The 21966-nt window shown below is 37.7% G+C and overlaps 1 protein-coding gene across 1 annotated transcript in view; it reads right to left on the bottom strand.

Annotated features, from left to right (window-relative positions):
• Window positions 1-21966, bottom strand: part of LOC116463206 (nesprin-1) — a 532426-nt gene that overhangs the window by 327641 nt on the left and 182819 nt on the right. Inside the window, exons 22-32 of the mRNA XM_032146204.2 lie at window positions 19917-20090; window positions 17022-17180; window positions 16562-16726; window positions 14758-14892; window positions 12207-12365; window positions 11784-11992; window positions 10693-10801; window positions 8621-8785; window positions 5503-5670; window positions 3166-3336; window positions 2218-2358 (exon numbers count right to left, since the gene is read on the bottom strand). Coding sequence (XP_032002095.1) covers window positions 2218-2358; window positions 3166-3336; window positions 5503-5670; window positions 8621-8785; window positions 10693-10801; window positions 11784-11992; window positions 12207-12365; window positions 14758-14892; window positions 16562-16726; window positions 17022-17180; window positions 19917-20090 — 1755 coding nt within the window. The remainder of the gene's footprint in view (window positions 1-2217; window positions 2359-3165; window positions 3337-5502; window positions 5671-8620; window positions 8786-10692; window positions 10802-11783; window positions 11993-12206; window positions 12366-14757; window positions 14893-16561; window positions 16727-17021; window positions 17181-19916; window positions 20091-21966) is intronic.

The raw sequence follows: 21966 nt of genomic DNA, 5'->3' as shown, positions 1-21966 counted from the left end.
GGATGAGGACCTTTTGGATTGAAACCCCAACCTCACCGTTTAGTGATCCGCAGATCTTGAGTGAGTTCATCACCAACTTTGTGCCTTATGTGTCCTTCTTCATATAACATGATTGATAATGATACCTATTTCTTAGGATTGTTTTGAGGATTAAAGGCGATGACAAACATCAAATAATTAAATCGGCATATTGTATGTGTTTGATAAACATTACCTCATATTATTACATCGATCCCAAAGTATAGAAGATCATGGACAAAGGAGAATTTGAATAACAAGACTCAAAAGATTACATTTGTTTCAATCTACAGGTACTTAAACTGATCCAAAGGGATTAGTGCAAATGGAATCATAGGGGGTCAGAAACTCTGGATGGAACGTGGTCAGAAACACGTAGGAAATTAACCCAATAAATATCTTTGTACTTATAAAAGCCACCTGATATGTTTTTAATACATGAAATTATTTATTTATTTTTTAAAATAGAGATGGGGTATGGCTATATTGACCAGGCTGGTCTCAACTCCTGGCCTCAAGCAATCCTCCCATCTCAGCCTCCCAAAGTTTTAGGATTACAGGCACGAGCCATCGTACCTGGCCAAATAATTAAAATTAAAAATTAAAATAATGTTCTATTTAAATGGCTGATGAATGTTGTATAGACTTGAAAGAGTCTGTGGTCTTAGAAAACTTCAAAATCCTCAGTAACTTTTTAGGAGAAACAAAAAATTAGCAGTATGGGAGAGAGTGAAGCCTTTTGCAGGTAAGAAAACAGAAACACAAAGGTTTTCTTGCTAAAGACTAGGGAAGGGTGGGCACAAGGCTCTTCTTTCTAAGACACCGGTTAACTCATTTCTCTACTAATTCAGTCTTTCTATAAACCCCAAAGAGGCACCATAGCAACTTCAAGGGGCTGTGCCTGTACAACTCTAAATGCTTGGTACAAATTGGTTGGTCTGCTTAGTGTCCAAGGTGTTTGAGCTTGTAGGGTTGGGTTCACCAAGTACACCTAAAAAATACTGTCTGTTTGATGCCCCATTGGAGTCTCAAAATCGCTACCTCCAAAATGAAGTTGGTCATCTTTTCCTGTGAACGGCTTCCCATTCACATTCCCCATCTCACTTCCATTATCTCCGTCAGACTCAAAACCTCGGGTATCAACATTTTCGTCACTCACTCTGTCTGGTTAGTTTCTCTATCTTCCTGTGAACTCCACATCTTTTGTATCTGTTTCTGTGTATCGCCTGCCACCCCACCGCCCTTATTTATGCCCACATTAACTCCCATATTCCCATATGCAATAACTTTCTAAATGGATCCCATGACCCCAGTCTTTCACACTTTGAGTCACTTTTCTACACCTGCCTAAAAATTCATCCAAAGCCCAGCTCTGATCATGTGGCTTTTCCTTTTAAGCCTTCAACAAGTCTGGCTCCATGTTGCCTAGAAAGTAATGCTTTAGGTCTTCAAGATTCTGAAATATGGGCCAAATTTCCTTCACAAATTCATTTCCCATTGTTCTATTTTACAACACAGAATTCCTATTCAGAACACTTGTATGCCCTATGCCATTCCACCTTCCAAAGAATGTCTGTATTTTGCTCCAAACTCTACTAAGTTTTACTGCCCTTTAAGGTTCAGTTAAAAAATATTATTGCCTCCAGATTTTTTTTCTTTTGAGATGGAGTCTCACTCTGTTGCCAGGCTGGAGTGCAGTGGTGCCATCTCGGCTCACTGCAACCTCCACCTCCTGGGTTCAAGCGATTCTCCTGCCTCAGCCTCCCGAGTAGCTGGGACTACAGGTGCGTGTCACCATGGCCAGCTAATTTTTGTATTTTTAGTAGAGATGGGGTTTCACCATGTTGGCCAGGATGGTCTCAATCTCTTGACCTCATGATCTGCCCTCCTCGGTTTCCCAAAACGCTGAGATTACAGGAGTGAGCCACAGCGCCCGACCTGCCTCCAGATTTTAAAAACTCTATACACATCTATTAGGGAACTAACCATTTTCCAAGTTGATAAAAACCTTTGTTTTACTTCTTGATGTTTAATCCTGCTTATGTTTTCATTCTCCAATATGTTGAAAGAATGGGTCATCAATAAATAGTAAGTATGGATTAAATTAACAATAACAATAGTGATAATGGAGGAGAAGTCATTTTGTTTTGTTTTGCTTTGTTTTTTCTGAATATTGGGTACCAAGGAGCCATAATATACCTTTGTTTGTTCCAGTTCTGAAGATAAACTTTCCAAACTGCTAAAACTCAAGAAGCGTTCGTGACTGGAACCTGTTTGAAAAAGGTATCTTACTACTGTTTCTTTGTTTGTTTCAAATCGCTCCCATTTTCTTAATGTGACCTAAATTTGAAAAAATAAACAATAATTGGGTTACAAATGTCACAAAATACTATCACATTTTCATTCGTTTGCAAAACTGTCACTTTCAGCGAATTCTCATTTCAAATTTCACACAGTCACAATGAATAGAGACGATTCTAGTATCTTCTGTAAGAATTTCTTTTCTCTATGTCAATGTTTTCATCTACGAAAAGAGAGGACACATGGACTCGGATGATTTCTGAGTTTTTTATAATTTGTAAAGTCTTAGAAATGTAAAGATACTACTTAAAATAGATAAGTGACCAAAAATAAAAAATTAAAAAGGCCTCTCAATCTGTCTCAAACAAGAAAGGAAGCACAGGGGAAGGTAGGGAGAGGGACGAGGAGATGAAGAGAGAGCATTAAGCAGTTGGCAAAAACTCAAAAACATTTTTAAAGGTAATGTGTCAACATCCCAGTAAAGCATAAAGGTGGCATAAACGTGTGGCTGCATGGCTTCCTGGAAAAGTGAAATGGTATGATCAAATTTCTGGATTCAGAAAAGTGTGGATGAAATCCTGGCTTTATTATTGATCAGTGCTGTGTGATATAGCACCAAGTCCTCAAACTCTTTCTTCTTAAGCATCCACACTTGCAAAATGTGCTAATTCCAATACCCATCTCTAAGGCTGATGTGATGATTAAAAGATGGTTCATGAACAGAATTTAACACAGGGCTGAAACATCAGAGGCGGTAACAAAGGTTCGCCTTGGTGTTATGAGGCACAACCGGAAGTGAACACTGCCCAGCCTCTGTTTAAATGGCCCCTAACTTCCGGCTCCTACCTGGATGCGGCGCTCCTGCCTCTCCCGGCTGCGCTCCAGGCCATCCAGGGTGCTCTCCAGCTTCCGCAGCTCCTCGTGGCCTCGGTCAGGCAGCCGCCCTTCTCCCTGCTGCGCCTGCGCAATCTGCTGTTGCACGTCTCTCTTCTTTGCTGAGATCCGCTTTGTCTTTTGCTAGAGGCATTTATTCAACAGATGGATATAAATTGTGCTCTCTAAACAGCTAAGCAGGGACATCAACACCCACGCTTAACAGAAGTATGGGCCCGAAATGTATCTTAAAGCTAAGATTAACAGTTGAAATGGTAGTCGGATGCTATATTAGTCAAAGATGAACATTATTTATAAATATTGTATGTTTTTAATGGTAAACAACATAAATAATTTGGCTTTCGTGTTTTGTGTGCAAATTTGGAGAACATTTAGCATTTTGTGCAATACTCCAGGAAGAGTCTGGCAAAACAATTCATCTGACACGATTCTTCTTAAATAATTATTTTCTGCTTAAAAACACAAAGTCCCAACTCCAATTTATAAAAATCATTTATTTTATTAAAATGCAAATATTAAGAGATTTATGGCCAAGGGCGGTGCAGTGGCTCACACCTGTAATCCTAGCACTTTGGGGGGCCGAAGCTGGAGGACTGTTTGGAGCCAAAAGTTTGGAACAGTCTGGGCAACATAGCAAGACCCTGTTTCTACAAAAAAATTAAAAAATTAGCCAAGTGTGATGGTACATGCCTGTGGTCTCAGCTACTTGGGAGGCTGAGGTGGGAGGGTCACTTGAACCCAGGGGTTCGAGGCTGCAGTGAACTATGATTGTGCCACTACACTCCAGCCTGTGTGGCAGAGTGAGACACTGTCTCCAAAAATAAATGAATAAATATACATTTCCTGAGTATATTCGGAATGGTTAATTTGCTAAGATTTTGTGGGGGAAATTGTCTTAAAGTAAACTTTTTATTGAAGTATAATCTTCAAATAGAATAGTACACAAATCTCAGATATGCAGCTTATAAATTTTCACAAAGTAAATGCACCTGTATAAAAAGTACCTGGCCCAAGAGTTTTAAAATATTAACATAAATATCTATAATCTTAAATTTATTGGACCTAAAGCAAATGGAAACCCAAAAAACCATTTCACAATGATTGAGAACAATGTAACACCAAATATTAATTTTTTATACTCAGCCTTTTTTTTTTTTTTTTTTTAGATGGAGTCTCGCTGTGTCGCCCAGGCTGGAGTGCAGTGGCACAATCTCAGCTCACTGCAAGCTCCGCCTCCCGTGTCCATGCCATTCTCCTGCCTCAGCCTCCTGAGTAGCTGGGACCACAGGCGCCCACCACCACACCCGGCTAATTTTTTGTATATTTAGTAGAGACGGGGTTTCACCACGTTAGCCAGGATGGTCTCGATCTGCTGACCTCGTGATCCACTCACCTCGGCCTCCCAAAATGCTGGGATTACAGGCATGAGCCACCATGCCTGGCCTATACTCAGCCTTTTTATAATTATTAAGTAAATCATCCTGAAGGCTGGGATTTTAAACATACTTTTAATGCAACTTCCATTTTTATATATTACAGAATATATACGAATATAATACACACACGAACATCTTATATAAATTAGCTACCATTTTGCTACTGTGTATCAGGTTAGCTAGAATTTTTTCGTTAAAATATTTTATTTGAATCCAATTTCCATGTATATCGAGTTTAACAAGGTATATATTCCTTTTATGCAAACATTTGTAATGTGCACTACCAGACTATCAGAAATTAAGTTGATTAAAATAGTTTCTTATCAATATATATACCAGAATTTCTTTATTTCTAGTTCTAATCCTTTATAAGAGTGTACACTCCAGGAAGGTCTAGTACTTCAAGTCAGTCATCATTTCTCAAACTAAAGTGTGTTCAACGTTGTAAGTTGAAGAGAAGGATTTTAACATAATGACAAAAGAACAGTGATCTCAAATATGAAGCAATTGGTCCATCTACGCCTTTCCTATCTGTCTTGAAAAGAAGAATCTAGCAAGTTTTGTGCAGTTTTTCATAGCTAAATCAATTTTCTCTCCACAGTATTCCTTGAACTTTTTGATGTCATCAAGTCACTCGGTCTGGAAATTTATGTTGCAGAATATCCTGAAATGTTTAATATTTAACAGAGAAAGCAAAACCCAGAAGCGCCAAATTCTTTTAACCATTCAACTCTTCCTTCCCACGCCCCCTCACCCACTCCCTCAAGCCAGTGGTTATATCCTTTATCTCTCTGGTTCTTTCAGTAGCAAATCAACTTTACATAATCTCATTGGAAGAAAGAGGCATTTTTACCTGGTGATGAAGAAGTAACTGCTGTGCTTCAAAAAGATTTTCAGTATCCAAGATCTTCTCAGCTTGTTCCTGGACTTCTTTAGAGCCAGAAATTAATTCTTCAAGAGAATTTTTGACTATTTCTTTATACTGGACACAGTCCCCAAAATTGCTTAGCATCTTTTCAACCTATATTTTCATGAAAAAAAAAAAAACACATAAATCATATGCTACTTGTTGAAGTTTGTATAATTTTTTGGGTAAGGTATGATTGACAAATAAACATTGCATATATTTAAGGTGTACTACGTGACTGTGAAATGATTGTCCAGATCAGGCTAATTAGCCTGTCATCTCACATATTTCTCCGTTTGTTTTTTCGTGAGAACATTTAAGGTCCACTCTCTTAGCAAGTTTCAAGTATACCATAGGTAATATTAACTACAGTCACCACCAGTGCATTAGACCCCTGAACTTTTTCATCTTAGAACTTAATGTTTGTACTCTTTGATCAAAACCCCCCTGTTGAAGATCATGTAATCTTACATATTTTAGGAGTGTGCATAAAGTCTACCTGAACCCCTTGACATACAAACACAGATTTTTAACTTTTATTCTTTCTCATATTACTCAGGCTTATTCCATTATTATTAAATTTCATAATCATTTGTGGGGCTTGTAGGCTTTATTCGATATGGTGCTCTGTGGCATATTAAAAACCCATTCAACCTGGTAATCAAGGAAGGATAACAAAACTGCATATATTATATATATATATATATATATATATATTGCCTTCTAGGTCTCTTTAATTATAATTGCATGTCTAAAACCTAATTATAAAAGTGCCTTACAAGAAAGTGAGTCCATATCATTTAAAGCAAATAGGAAAACATTTGTAGAGTTGAAAAAGAGAATAAAAGAGTATTTGTTATAAATGTACTTCCAATATTCCTACATAAAGATAAATATAATTTACAATTTTGTAGTCATCTAATGAATTCTCTTCCTTATCATTTTCCTAAATTTTGAACTTTCTTTTCTGTCTAATTTCAGCTTCCTCTATTTCAGTTTTACCAACATCCTTTGTTTTCAAAGCCTATCCTTTATCTTCACTAAGATCATCATTTTTACATGTTGTCATTTGTTTTCCACAGAAGCCTTCCAGTTTCTTCTTCTCTTATCCTACTTTTTTTCTTTGACTCAAAGAAAAAAGTCTTCTGATCTAAGTTTTTCCAAGGAGAGCAATCTGTTCTCCAAACAAGCAGCAATGAGACCCTATGAAAACCACAAACTCCCAATTTCAGTATAAATCAGAGCAAATCTGTTGAAATAATGACTCTTCACTGTATCTTATGCATCCACCCACAGTCCTTTTTTTTCTTACACTGGACAATTGTAAACACATTGTGTTCAACATTAATTTAAATACTAAATGAATTATTATCAAAGAAAGGGGCTGAATGTGCCAAATCCATCTCTTCATACAAATCCATCTGTAAACAAAATGTGTTTTTCTCCATTCCTCTCTTTCTGCTTTCACTAAGTAAGTGATCAAGTAGTGGAAAAGGGTATTAATATAAATTATACAGAAGTTTAAGGTAGATGAGTGTGTAAAAAATTAATGTCTGTGTGAATATTCATTAGAGAGAGATTCTTGCTACAAGTCCTGGGGCAAAATCATAAGAGTACTTGGAAAATAAAGCAAATGGCCTTGGCAAATGTTAGGGAAACTACTAACTTCTAACTTTAAAGGCAGCCAATTTTTTTTTTTTTTTGGTGGGACAAAATATATTACAAGCTTATGTGTGAATAACGACAAGTATTTGTTTGATCTTGTCTCAAAGATCACCTTCATATATACTAACTTTTTAGAATGTTGTTTTTACTTTTCCTGTCACCAAAAGAGGGAAGGAAAGAGCAAAAGAGGCAACTGCCAAATTTTCACTAAAGGTATGGTTGTGGCAACTGGCTAAATTTGACCGTTGCTTTGAAAGATGGATAATCAAAGGATTGAAACAGATTATGTTCCAAAATTTGATTAATCATAGAACTATTTTCAATTTGTCAAAAACTCATAGGGAAACTAATTTATATATAAAAATTCTCACATGAAACTAAAATCATAAACAGTTCAGAGTATTTTTGGCTTATGTAAATTCAGCACTAGAGTCTCAAGCAGATTTAAATGGATTAAAAACATGAAGGTTAACAGATGAACTGTTAGGTCAGAAATCTCTATGGAGAATTTCAGATTTTCAGAAACAGAGCTTTGTGGTCATTTTCTTGTAATCTATTAGGCCATTTTTCCATGCAAGTTTATACTTAAATGATTTCAAGAAATACTGGTAAATTTCTATTCTACTTTACGTTCTTACATTATCTTCCAAAGCACAAACTTAAATATATATAAAAACCTGGTCAGTAAAAATATTTTTGCTGATGGTGGAAGTGGCCCTACTGGAAATGAAGTAGATGGGTTTGTATATTTTAATCTATAAAGGAATACAGAAAACATTAAAATGCATATCAAAGCACTACGAAGAGAATTTTACTGACCTGCTGATTAAACACTGAATATTTTATTATTACTAAGAACCAGTTATTGAGCATTTACTCTGTTTCAGGAACTACACTATGTGCTTAACATACTTTACTGCATTTAACTCATGACACTGCTTTTTAGAGTGAGTATTTTTAACCCTGTTTTATAAATAAGGAAATCAAGACCTGGATGTTAAGTAAGTTGAAGGTTACCTAGGAGGTAGGATATCACCTTTAAACTCTAATCCTGGATTTCTCTGACCCTAAGCCTTATTCTTAGCCTCCATGATATATCTGAAGCTACCATAAAATAACTGCTTTTTATAAGAGTAAAAAGAGTGGATTTGATAAGTTTTATATTTCAGATATAGGTCATGAACCTGAACTAACATTTCCAATAATGGCACAGACCATACATCAAACATCCTCTTCATCTTTCCCAACAAGCTTCATACAAAAAAGCATAACAAATATTCTGTTTCAACTATGGTTTCTTTATAAAATTACTTGCTAAACTACAACCAGAAAGAAGAAAAAGAACCTTCCAGATGCCTCACCCAGAACTGTCTGTTTAGAGTGTGAGTAAACGCTATACCTCTGACAGCAGCGTCACAAGAGCCTTGAAAGAGCTGGATAATTTTGCCAGCTCATCTCCCTGCTTTTGGGCTTCATTCTCAGAAGAAACTTCTGTCAAAACTTTCAGCCTGGATTTCAGCCAGCTGAGGGTCTCACCCCTTTTGGTAACACCATTTCTGATCTCCTGAAATGAGAGAACACTTTTGATGAACACAGTGCAGTTGTAAAATCATAACTTCCCAGCAATAAAGGACTCAGCCTAAGAAGGTTTGCAGGTGGAGCAGAATAGAGCCAGACATCATTCAGCAATACAGTGCCTGCTTAGTTTACTTTTTGTATGTATTTTTAACAAAAGTCCACAAGTGCTTGAAAGAATACTGTTGTCTATTCTTGAATCAGCTTCATAATTAGATTGGTTAGATACTTACAGATATGTCCTTGATGGTAAAAAAGATGATTCTAAAAATACTGTAGAAAAATATGAGATGCCACAATTGGCAACTATAACATACATACACTTCGTTATCTCACTTCCTGTGAGCTGGAAAGAAGATGGTATTTTTGAAAAAATAATGAAAGTTCTTTTTTTCAATCAGCTGATTTCTTTTATTGAAGAGTCTACTTGTTGAATATTGTTATGGATGCTGTAAAGATTTATTTTAACTTCATTAACTTACAATTTCTGCTGAATTTTTATTAGCTTTTAGAAGCCAATATCCCATATAGCAAGAAGTATAAATGGGAGCACAGCTCTAATTTAGGAAGCGAGGCTTTATTGATAAGAAAATGCTAGAAAGACTCCAGGGCTTCAGACCTTGAAGCGCTGCTGACTGAAGGAGTGGTGACTGGAGCAGCCTGTCCTCCCTATAGCAGTTCTGGGGTGGCTCAAGAACAGGGGTCTCCAACCAGGGCCACTCCAGGGCTTTGCCAAGGCAAATGCACACCAGCCAGGAAACTGTTGGTTCCAGACCCCAGTGATCTCTTCATTCTAGGATGTGAATTTTTTTTGTGTGTGACGAAAGCAACCAGTAGTAAATGTAGATATCCTTCCATATGCATACCATGATATTGAGCACCACTAGCATTTGAAGGGATTGTATAATTTAATTGAAAGAGAAATGGGCCAGGGGCAATGGCTCACACCTATAATCCCAGCACTTTGGGAGGCCGAGTGGGGCAGATCGCTTGAGCCCAGGAGTTTGAGACTAGCCTGAGCAACATGGCAAAAACCCTACCTCTACAAAAAATACAAACATTAGCCAGGCATAGTCGCACGTGACTATAGTCCAAGCTACTCAAGAGGCTGAGGTGGGAGGATTGCTTAAGCCCAGGAGGTCGAGGCTGAAGTGAGCTATGAAGGTGCCACTGCACTCCAAACCTGGGTGACAGAGACCTTGTCTCAAAAAACAAACAAACAAACAAACAAACACTCAAAGGACAGGAACAGAAAGGAAATATATTCTCCTCAACAGCAACTATTTGGCAACTATGTGACTTGCAAGGGTTAAAAATGTTCAAAGATGAAGACTTCTTACAACATTATGTGTCTAAGAGTGAGAGAGTGCCATTTACAGAACGCATACTGTGTTTGAGCCTGAGGCTCTGTGGCCCTGGTGGGGTTTCTCAGGCTGTACCCACACTCATAGAGGCTGAAATGAACCAATCCAGCTTAATGTTACATAGAAAGGATGCCTAGAGACCCTGCCCAACTGCCTGATTTTTCTGTGACCTGCCTTTTGCATGGCTGAAAATGTATTGTATAAAAGCATACAGTGTTCTTGTTTTCCATGATGATTCTTAAATTTCTACTGGGTTATATGCCCACGCATGCAATTTTCCACTCAGGACTCCCCATTAGCTAAAGATGCATTTGTGGCACCACGGAGCATGACTAACCCTCAAAGCTACCAATGATTCAATACGAAAAAACTCTACAATGCTCCACAGTAATATAAAGAGACTTATTTTAAAGACAACTTTCAAGAACTTATGTTTTTCCAGAAAGAAAAAAGGAGACAACCGTTAGATTCTCTAACATTATTTTTCCACTATGAGAAATTGTCCTCTAGCAAATAATGACCCTGAACTTACTTCAACGGCACGTTTAACCTCTCCAAGGTTAGCAGTATCGATGGCCTCACCCTTGATCCCCTTTAATTGTGTCTCATTTGTAGATATCCAAGATGAGAACTCAGAGAATCTGAAATAACATAAGCACTTTCTTATTAAAGGGAAACATACCAGAATGATTAGAATATGTTTTCTATTTTGAATTCACTCATGGAAATTTAACAATTAAGTGATTACCAAATTGATTAACAACTTTTCTGGAAACTATTCTTTTAACATGAAGCTCATGTTAAAGGGCAGGGGTGGCCACCTCTATGCTCAGTTACTAGGGGCAGGGTGATGGGTGAGCTCAGCTAAGGAAAAAGATGTGTTCGTGGGAATGAGCACCTGAAAAGAAGGAGGCAACCACTTGAGGTCTGGCCTCGTGTGTCCCCACCAGGGTGAGACATGAGCCTATAGAGGAAGAAGCCACCCTTTAGGGATATGAGGTTATACAGTTTGGCTGTGTCACCACCCAAATCTCATCTTGAAATGTAGTTCCCATAATCCCCACATGACATGACAGGGACCTGGGGGGAGGTAACTGAATCATGGAGGCAGTTTCCCCCCTGCTGCTGTTCTGGTGATAGTGAGTGAGTGCTCACAAGATCTGATGGTTTCATAAGGGGCTTTTCCCCCTTCTGCTCTGCAATTCCCCTTCCTGCCATCATGTGAAGAAGGATGTGTTTGCTTCCCCTTCTGGCATGATTGTAAGTTTTCTGAGGCCTCCCCAGCCATGCTGATCTGAAAGTCAATGAAACCTCTTTTCTTTACACATTACCCAGTCTCAGGTATGTCTTTATTAGCAGTGTGAGAAAGGACTAATACACAAGGATATTAGGGAGAAAGGGATTGGCCAACTTTGCCTCAAAAAGATAACATCCGGGTCACTTGGAAACAAAGTGCCTCACCCTGATTCTGACTAAAATCCATTCTTTTTATTAAATGAAGGATTTTTGTACAAGAATATGAGGAAGAAATATGAAATATGTTATTTCTTGTTTTGTCATGATCTCTGAACTAACAGAATTAAGTTTGACTACACCCCTCTCTGGAGGCCATTCTGAGGCTACCTGCTAGTGTAGTCCTTCCACTTGTCTGGGTCTTCCATGAGCTTCCTGTAGGTGCTGTCAATGGCAGCTCTGAGCTCTCTGAGTGTCGTGTGACAGGTTCCAGGTGTGTCCCTTACTGGGTCCCGGACTGGGAGTTTCACACAGAGTTCCTCGATGAGCTGTAACCTTTTCTCACAGAGATGATGAGGACCTTTGTCACTGAAGAAAACCTAATGTGTAATAAATGTTTTTATAATCCCTGTGAGAAGCCACACAGTACTTTTACATTTTCACAGAAAAACCAAAGGAAGATTCCCACACGGACTACCAAGTTAGGGTAATTAAGCTATTTTTTTTTCAGACTCAAACCAAAATATTAGTAATATCCTTTATGGAACAATGTGACTTGACATGGCTATCCACATTGTGGTGTGGGAGACATACCCTGTGCTCTTTAATTATCTTTTCACTGCCTTCCTGGGGCATCAGCTTGGTCTCTCGATCCAGCTCAGTTCTGCATTCTTCTACAGAGGCTAAGAACCTATTCTTCTCCACATCAATCTTCAGATGAAGCAAATGATAAGGAGCTTCTCCTTGAAGATCCTACATTCCATAGGAAGATTCAGAAAATTAGGATGATGTTCCTGATTATGTACAGTCCCAATTGAAGTGGCAAAAAGAAAATCCATAACATATTCCTTTTAGGGCAAGTGTGAATGGGTCACTACTTTCCACACCTGGTCTCCCTACTTCGTATTTTTCCAAGTACCAGGACCACAGCAAATCCTTTCAGTCTGCTGTGGGTTAGGTGTTTCCTCAGCGATTACTTGATTTAATTTTCACAGTCGCCCTGCACGGTATTTTTTTAATTTTTTTATTGTTTTTGGTGAGATGGAGTCTTGCTCTGTCGCCCAGGGTGGAGTACAGTGGTGCGATCTTGGCTCACTGCAACCTCCGCATCCTGGGTTCAAGCAATTCTCCTGTCTCAGCCTCCTGAGTAGCTGGGACTACAGGCAGCACCACCACGCCCAGCCACTTTCTGTACATTTAGTTGAGACAGGGTTTCACCATGTTGGTCAGGTTGGTCTTGAACTCCTGACCTAGGTGATCCACTCACCTCAGCTTCCCAAAGTGCTGGGATTATAGGCATGAGCCACTAAGTCTGGCCAGTGCTGCACAGTATTAATGTTCTTATTTTACAGATTACATCATTAAGTCTCAGGGGTAAGTACAAAAGCTAGGATTTTACCATAGATTTAAATCACACCCTCTCCCCTGTATGTGTCCCTTTTGATTTTGTCAATGACCTTGTGAGGTAGGAGGGGCAGATATTACACCCACTTCAAAAAGGAAGAACATGAAGGAAGCTTATTAGTGAAAAAAAGTTTTAAAAAGAAAAAGAAAAAAAAAGAAAACATAGCCCAGGCTGCTGACCACCTGCCATATCCTCTTTTCCTTAGATCATACATTGAGAAACAGTCAAGCAAGCACTCAAATAACACATAACATTTCATGTTCTTTTAAATGATAAACATAAGCTTCATTATTAACTTTAGTCCCATAATTAATTTTAACTAACTTCTATCCTATGGCATTTTAAAGCATTACCTTTGGAAGAGAATACTAAGATGACTGATGAGAAGAATGAGGTGGGCCTATGGAAAGTCCCACCTAGATTAAATCCTAGAGGTGTGTGTGTGTGTGTGTGTGTGTGTGTGTGTGTGTGTAATAAAATACAAACTTCAGTTACAGTCTTTATTCCATAATACATTTACAATATGATATGCTTCAAAGACATCTAACAAAGCTTAGATTTCTTTAAGAATCCTTTTTTTAATGAAAAACTTGAATTTTCCAATTTAGTAATATAGCAAGTAAAAAGGATATTTCTTTAACTGTGTTTTTCTTGTGCACGGGGATAATTATTTAGCTTATGTTACTGAGATTTCAAAAATACACAAAGTGAGACAACCTGATGGAGAGAGTTTCAGCTGCCAATCTTCTGAACTCCAAAACTCCTCCATGTAGCGCATGTGAAATATCACCGCAAGGTAGTACACACTCACCTAAAGCTAGAGCTGTCTTCCTCCTGTCTACCTCAAGGAGGACAGCCTTCCATGGGTCTCCACTGTGCTGTAGCTACTTCCAGAATCTGACATGCAGTCTGAAGTCAGCCTCCATGGGACAGACCCAGCTCATCTCCCATGGTTCTTCCACAGCCCATGACACACAAGTCAGATGGATGCCCACGGGCCCCCGCATCCCCCTGCACACTCTCCTGCTTTCTCTCTTCTGTGCTTCTGTGTCATCCCCTGCTTACTCCCATTTCTGCTTCTTCTTTAAAGTTCTGGCTCAAAACTAGTTACCTGATTCACTGTTTTCCAATTTCCAAGTGGGTCCACCTCCCTCTTTCAAAGCTTTCATAAATATATGCACATTTGGATTTATCATATATTATACTTGTAGTATTTGCAACTAATTATCTCCTTTACTGAACTCTTAAGCTCTTGGGGGGAAGAGGGGTATGCTATGTTCATCATTGAATTCTTGACTACGAAATGTTTTCATTTATATTTTTTGATCATAGCCATCTCAACTAGATGATAAAATCTTTGGGGGGCAGAAACTATAAATATATGTTTTATGATTTCAGTAGGTATACCTAACAAGATTTATGCATCAGAGAGAAGCTTACGAAATGTTGCTAGAATAAGTTAAATGTTCTTGCACCTGGATTAAAAAAAAAAAATCAGGAAACCAAAAAGAATGCTCGAGTAATAAGATAAAATTGATGCTGATAACAAATAGGAATAACACAATTCTATCATGTATTATCAGGTTTTATTTAAGTCCAGTTTTTCGATTTTTTAAATGAGGGAAATAGTTACAGTGACTTTCCAGGAATTTCTAAATTTCTCTTACATTTGGACCTTAACACGCCCAAGCTTCTCCCTTCATTGAGGATGCACGGTGTCTCCGTCCTGTCCTGACTCACCTTCCATTGTTTGTGGAGCTTTCGAACAGCTTCCTGCAGCCCCTGCTGCTCCTGCTCTGGAAGGATGTCGGTGAGTTCATCACAAGCTTTCAGGAAAGCACTGAGCACCCTCTGATCCAGCTGACTGAAAAACTCCTGACATGGAGGGGGAAAGTGGGTAAGAGTGTTGGACAGACGAAAAGGCAGCATCAGGCAGGATCAGCCTCTAAACAGCCTCTAAACAAGCCTCTCAGCCAGCTGCTGCCCTTTTCAAGACTTTCAGGCACCCACTATTGTTTTTTAAGGATGAACTATGTACACCTATAGTTATGAATCAGAAGCCATCATATCTGAAATTCTACTAGTATTTTTTATTTTTTAGAAAAATTCTTTGTGGTTTTCAAATTTGGTAGAATATTCCAAAAGGAATATCTCATCTTCCCAGTGGAGATGCCAAAACCTTGATTCTGTAGCAATAGAGCTTTGGTCCCCCTTTGGTGAAGTCAGAAGAACAGAACAGAAGCCAGGACTAAGCCTCATAATTCCACATTCCCCCAACCACAGTGCTTCAGGGCCTGATGCTTCATCATGAGCCATTGTCACATTCACACATGTGCACAGAGAAGCACACATGTGCACACTTAGGCACACATGCTATGCACCAAATTGTGTTCTTCTTCAAACTCATATGGTATTTGGAGATGGGGACTTTGGAAGGTAATTAGGTTCAGATGAGGTCATGGGGGTGGGGTCCTCATGATAGGATTAGCGCCCTTATGAGGAGGGACACCAGAAGGCTTGCTAGCTCACTCTCTCTGCCATGTGAGGGCACAGGGAAAAGGTAGCCATCTGCAAGCCAGGAAGAGGGCCCTCCCCAGAACCCTACCATATTAGCACCTGATCGCAGACTTCCCTTCTCCAGAACTGTGAGAACATAAGTGTCTGTTGCTTTAGCCACCTGTCTATGGTATTTTGCTATGGCAGTCAAGCAGATAAAGATAATACACATGTACATATTACATATGACTAAGTCTCACACAGTCTCAGGAGTAGACATGCAGAATTATTTTGTAAAAATGGTGATTCAAAACAAAAAGTACCATACTGTAGAGGTGAATAAACTGAATGAGATGTTTTGTGTTTTGTGGTCACAGACATTAACCCTAAATCTAGTCTGCAGAAACACAAATACATTGCATATATCATTTGAGAGTGTGGTTTATACAAGTAGCCACTGAAATGTCAGAAAAGATAACTCAAATACACGTTCTCAGAGTGCTGGTTATTTCCATATACCATTCATGAACATTATGACTAATGTTCTCAATATTGATAATAGATGATAAACATGAAGATGGCTTTTCATGATAAACATGAAGATGACAAACATGAAGATACTGGGACAAGTTGTGTATTAGCCACCAGACTTCAAGTGACACAGTATCTATACTATGATATGGTGGATGTATAAAATGAGCACAAAGGACTTAGCTAGTCACCTTGAGTTATCTATTTAAAAGAATCTTTAGTTATAGAAGAATTTGTAAGCTAAATAATGAATTCGTAATTTGGAGAAATTGAATTATTCTGTGACTCTCTACTATTCTGGGGACTTAGGAATGGCCAATGACAAGTCAGCTCACCAACTCTCTTCAAGTTCTTTTTGCTCACCATATCTTTGGATCTCATACCTAAAAAGTCTCTGCTTCCCTGACTCATCTGCCTGCTCCCCTTCTGTATCAGATCAGCGTGCCTTTTTTAAGTTTTCCTCCCAGGTTGTTTGTCCATGTATTCAGGTCAAGTGTCCCCTAAAGGGTGGACTCACAGTGTGTCTCCGCAGGAGCTCCTCCGGATCCCCCTTTTCCTCCAGGCCCTCCTGAGCAATCCGCAGTACCTTCTCCAACTCTGCTCGAGACTCTTCAAACTTCTTCATCAAGCGACTGTTGGTTTCCACACGCTTCTTCCAATCTCCAGTTTTCTTTACCATACTCTTGATGTGAAAAACAATCATAATGTGATGCTGCTTTCTCATTACTGAAAGGATCATTTTGTTAGAGGGTATTATTGATTTAAAAAGCACTTGGAAAAAAGACATTTCATCATCATGGGAATAATGAACTCTTTTCAATATTAATTAATATTAGGTTAAAAAGTAGGACAATGATTGGCTTCCAAACACCAGCAGGTAAGGCATTTTAGCAAGACCAAAAGCACGAGTGATGGTTTCTTGTCCTCACTCTGCATTTTCCCTGGCTCACAGCTCTAAAGCAGGGAGAGCAAATTACCTGAAAAGCAACATGAACATCTGCAATCTGTCTTTGTAGCCTCGTCTCATCAAAATGCTTTAACACGTTGCTCAAGGTCACAAACTTTTGAACACTTTGACTGCCTTTCTCAATAAGTGTCAAGGTTTTCTTACAGTTTTCTTGACAAGCTAACAGTTCCTATAAGGAAATGAAACCCCACAACAATGTTATTTACAAGACAGAGTAAGAGAGAAAGAAAGAGAGTGACCATTACAGATAATAACGACAACATTATATAGCTTTTAGGCTTCTAACACCAATAAGTAAAACCAAAAGTACGGTGGAACATTTCAAAAGATCTCAATTTTAAACAATCACTGAAGTCAGTGCTTTCTTATATAAGGCATTTAAATGTTACAAAGAGGTTTTTTTTTTTGAGATTTTTAAATACCTCATGTACATTTTATTGTCATTAAGAAAATGACAGAGCATCAAAAGTTATTTGTCTAGGTCTGCATTCCTCTAGTAAGATGATAGGCCTGTGGCTTATTGAGAGAACAATCATGAAATCAGTGAATACATATCAGGTTTTAATGTGACTAAACAAATTAAGCATCAATGCACATTCACTTTGCTGAAAGAGATGTACTATATATATATATAGTATATCCTAAATTTATAATATTTGAAGGTGTACAACCTATCAGCCTTATTAATGAAATGGTAGGGTTCAGATCCTAATTAAAAAAGGCAACAGACCCATACACTTGGGGAAGACTTGCAACTGTCGCACATCTGCAGGACAAGATGCAATGGTGACTTACAGACACTTCCACCTCTGACTTGTGGCCTGCAATTGTAATTTTGGCAGTAGACAGCATGGAAATCATTGAGCCCAGCACAAGGCAGAGAGTCATTTGTTGACTTGCATTACACCATTTGCATTTCAGTATCCTCAACTGCATTAAGAAAATATTTCAAACTGCTCATTTGGATGCCATTTTTGGATATCCAGATGCAAATATCAAGAGCATGGTTTTTTTGTTTGTTTTGGGAAAAACAGAATAAAGACATACTTTTTCCTTTTGAAAACGTAGGAGATAAAAGGGTAATATAAGTTCAAAATGTATTACTAGATTTTATTATTAATAACGCTATGAATATTATTTTAATTATGGAAAGATTGTATAATGACAACTTGTACAAATTTAGAAATGTAGGAGATGTCACCATGTCTAAAAATGAAAGATAATCTTTATCCAATACAATGAGAATGCAGTTTGGTGGTATAATCATTGTGGCTTCACTACGGATAATAATAATAATAATAATGCTATCAGTCATGTAGTGCCACTTATTATATGCTAGTGACATTATGGTGTATCTAATGTAATATCTGCAATGAGCTTTAAACTCAGGTATTGTAGCCTTCATCTTAAAGTGAGGAAATTAAAGCTAATCAAAGCTTCCTAATTTGCAATATTAGATCTAAGATCTGAATATCTGTCAGACTCATTTCAGACACTCTTGGCTCTTTCTGCTAATGATGCTACCTTCCTCCCATGAATCTATTACAATTAATGCAGTGGCAAACCTTTTGTACATTAGTTTCTCTCTCCTCTGATGGATAGGTTCATTTATAATAAACCAAATAACTCAATTAACTACAACACTCAGTAGGAGACTGCTATGCATACGATCTGTTTACTAAAAATGAGATAAAGAAAAATGATGATCACATCAAACACATTTCCAGAGTTTCAAGGTTGTTTAAACTGTCATATTCCAAGAGGCAATGTAAAGATCTCATAAGACAGAGGTTATAGATACTGGATGAAAATGGAAAGCAATTGTTTTTATTATATATATGTAAATACATATCCAAATTATCTATCTATCTATCTATCTATCTATCTATCTATCTATCTATCTGCTTTCAAAGTATCAAGAAATGAAGGCACATATGTCTTTTTAAGTGAAACTAACCATTTCATCAATCAGCAAGGCAGCAGGTAATGCCTACAGCTATGTATGGGAAGGAACAGTAAATGATTCTCCAAAAGAAAGTCAATATAAGAATGAAAATATTATATCTGTATATATGATACAGATATTTATATATTTTATATAAATATCCTCTCTGTATATGTTTTATACATATAAAATTTATATATATTTATCTTTTAGTTATTTAATGTAGAGACAGGATATTTATTTAATTTTCTTAGAGTATCTTTCTACTAGCAAAGCTAGGGATCATGTTTCATGAACAAAGCCCATAAAAAGTTTAATGTAAATAAATTCTCATTTGTATTTTTAAAAGGACAGACTATATGTAGTCTATTGTTAGTAGACAGGCACTATAACAAAAGTAAATAAATACAAAGCAGAGAAATAATAGAAAGTCCTTTGATTATGGGTACCATTAATGTTTGAAGTTAGAGTAGCGGATTTGGCTCCATCTCTATAACACATCCCTTATTTCACAGAGACATTGTGAACTTTGCACTTTCTGTAGTTGGGCTCAGGATGCATGGCTTATGCGTGCACACAGCAGATGTTTATAAATGCTTGCTGAGTACTGCCAGCTCACAATGTTGCTCCATTGATAGAAAGGGGAGCTGGGTGCTCAAAACAAACCATTTTTTCTAATTTTGCTCAACTCAGTGAACTTACTGATTCAGATGAATAGAGCCTGGTTTGCACCTGAGTCCAGCTAGACCGTTCCCTGGAAACAAACAGCTCACATAGCCCCTCCGCTGACAGTGAATGGATTTTCATCTTTGGACAAGACACATATTTTTGTTTTGAGTTAGTAGTACTATTCTAGAAAAATGTTTCTTGTCCTCACTGAATTTCTATTCCTGTAAGCAACACCCTGGTCTTGTTACACATGCTTTAGAATAATTGTCTCCTGAAAGGGATTGTTCTCACCTGATGTTTTTGTTTAAAAAGAGCACTCGATTGTGCCTCACGCTCAAGAACTGTGATAATTTCATTGATTTTCCCAAGTGAGTCATAAAAGGACGTCATCTGCTTTTCTAATTCCTCCAACGGAATCAACAGCTGCTGAGACTCATAAAGGAGTGGGGAGTAACATTCTTTGACCTTTAAAAACAAAAAGACAAAAATTCCATGAAAGACCATTAAGTGCCACTAGCTCAGGGAACGTTCATAGCTCTGAGGAACATTTTCTTTAGTGACATGATCATTTGGTGCTTACAAATATCCAAAGACGTTTCTTTAACGATATTTCCTCTATATTGTCAAATTTTGCTGTGAAAAATAATAGTGCTGTACCACTGGGACAAATAAATGGCTACTGAGTTTTCTCATGAAAATTCATCTAAATCATCCATCTGGATAGCACTTTCTCATCTAAATGATTGTTTTTAGTGAGCCAGATGGCATCAAATTATACTTCATAAACCATGCAACTCATTTTCACTTTGGCCTTGAAATCTGACCTAAGACAGTCACGAATTATTATTATATTATCTAGACCAACCTGTGTCTTCCAGCTTTGTTTTCAAGAGGTCGCCTACTTGAACCCTTGACTGCTGATAAACTTAGAAACCTGTTGACTCACTCTTCCCAGACAGGCCTGTGCTTTCCTGCCTCCCACCAGCTCCATGCTTTGCTGCTCCCTGCTTATCAACATCCTATTCATCCGAAGCACTAAAGTCATACCAATTTACTCACGAAGCTTCCCATGCTAGGGGAGGGCTCTGTAGTTCGAACTGATGCAGCCCTTACCTGTCACTTGTCTTGTAAAATATGTTTTAGTTTATGGACCTGCATTGTCTTAAAGATGAGGCAATTAGCTCCTAGAAATCAAGAGCTCCAGGAGGTGTCTACTCTGTCATCCTCCAAGAACTTCCCACCTCTTCTCATACTTTCAGATAACCAGGGAAAGGAAATTAATCAGTATCTGTTAGTAAGACATTCTTTGTTTTTCATATAGTATAAAGACAATAATGTTCTAACCAGATGAGGCATATTCCAAAAATAATCCTTGAAGAAAGTGGGAGAGGGCAACATTTTGCTCTACTGTTAAACATAGAATTATGTATGAAGAAATGTTTTTATGTTCTAGGATATACTGCCTGAAGTATACACTCATCAAAAGAAAGTTATCATCCTGCTACTGCAACAAGACTCTGATACAATTACCTTGAACAAAACCAAGAGAGTCTACTAATATGTATACAAATCAGTGTGTTTTATTGATCTCTTCTGGGTACAAGAGAAAACCTATCAAGATGCTGCATCTGAAACAGTAAAAAGGCAAATGACAATTTGCTTTCTTGGGGGTTGTCCTGAACACCTAAGCATGGCTCAAGCTAAGATGTGCAAGCCCAGCTATGGCCCTGAAAGCTGCTGGGAAGTTATCAAATTGGAAATGTTGACTTCAAATTGTATTCATTGTTTAGCAGCTTTTACTAGTAGCCAATATTATCATTACTGTCCACGACCTTTAAATTATAAATAATTCTAACTTGAATGTTTAAATAAAATGAACTGAACATAAACATTCTCATACATACCAGATTGATAAATAAAATTTCCTCTTTTTTATGGTCATGATTTTTCCTCTTTTAGCTTTTTGAATGTATTCTTTTTCATTAATTCCCTACCACTGATGTCACAAAGGTTATTCTCTTCCTTTCTACCTTTCTTTCCTATTTAACAGGGTCTTCTACTTTGTTTTCCCATTTTTCATTTTAAAATGTTTCCATTCATTTATTATAACCACTTCTCTCTTTTACCAGAAATTATTTACCCAATCTAGGTGGATTTTGCAAACAATACCATCTTCCTAAAACTCAAATTTGGATAGATAACAAATCCCAATGGAACTTCCAAAGCTCTTAAGGAAAATCACTGAATAAAATAGAAAATGCTTATGACTAGTGCTTACATCCATCTAGTTCCCTGTACAGAAAGGTATAAATGTATATATTCTTTTTTTTTTTTTTTTTTT

Source organism: Hylobates moloch, unplaced genomic scaffold, assembly GCF_009828535.3.
Source record: "Hylobates moloch isolate HMO894 unplaced genomic scaffold, HMol_V3 SCAFFOLD_29, whole genome shotgun sequence".
NCBI lineage: Eukaryota > Metazoa > Chordata > Mammalia > Primates > Hylobatidae > Hylobates > Hylobates moloch.
The sequence above is the reverse complement of the archived record's forward strand: the minus strand, read 5'-3'. Positions and strand labels throughout refer to the sequence as shown.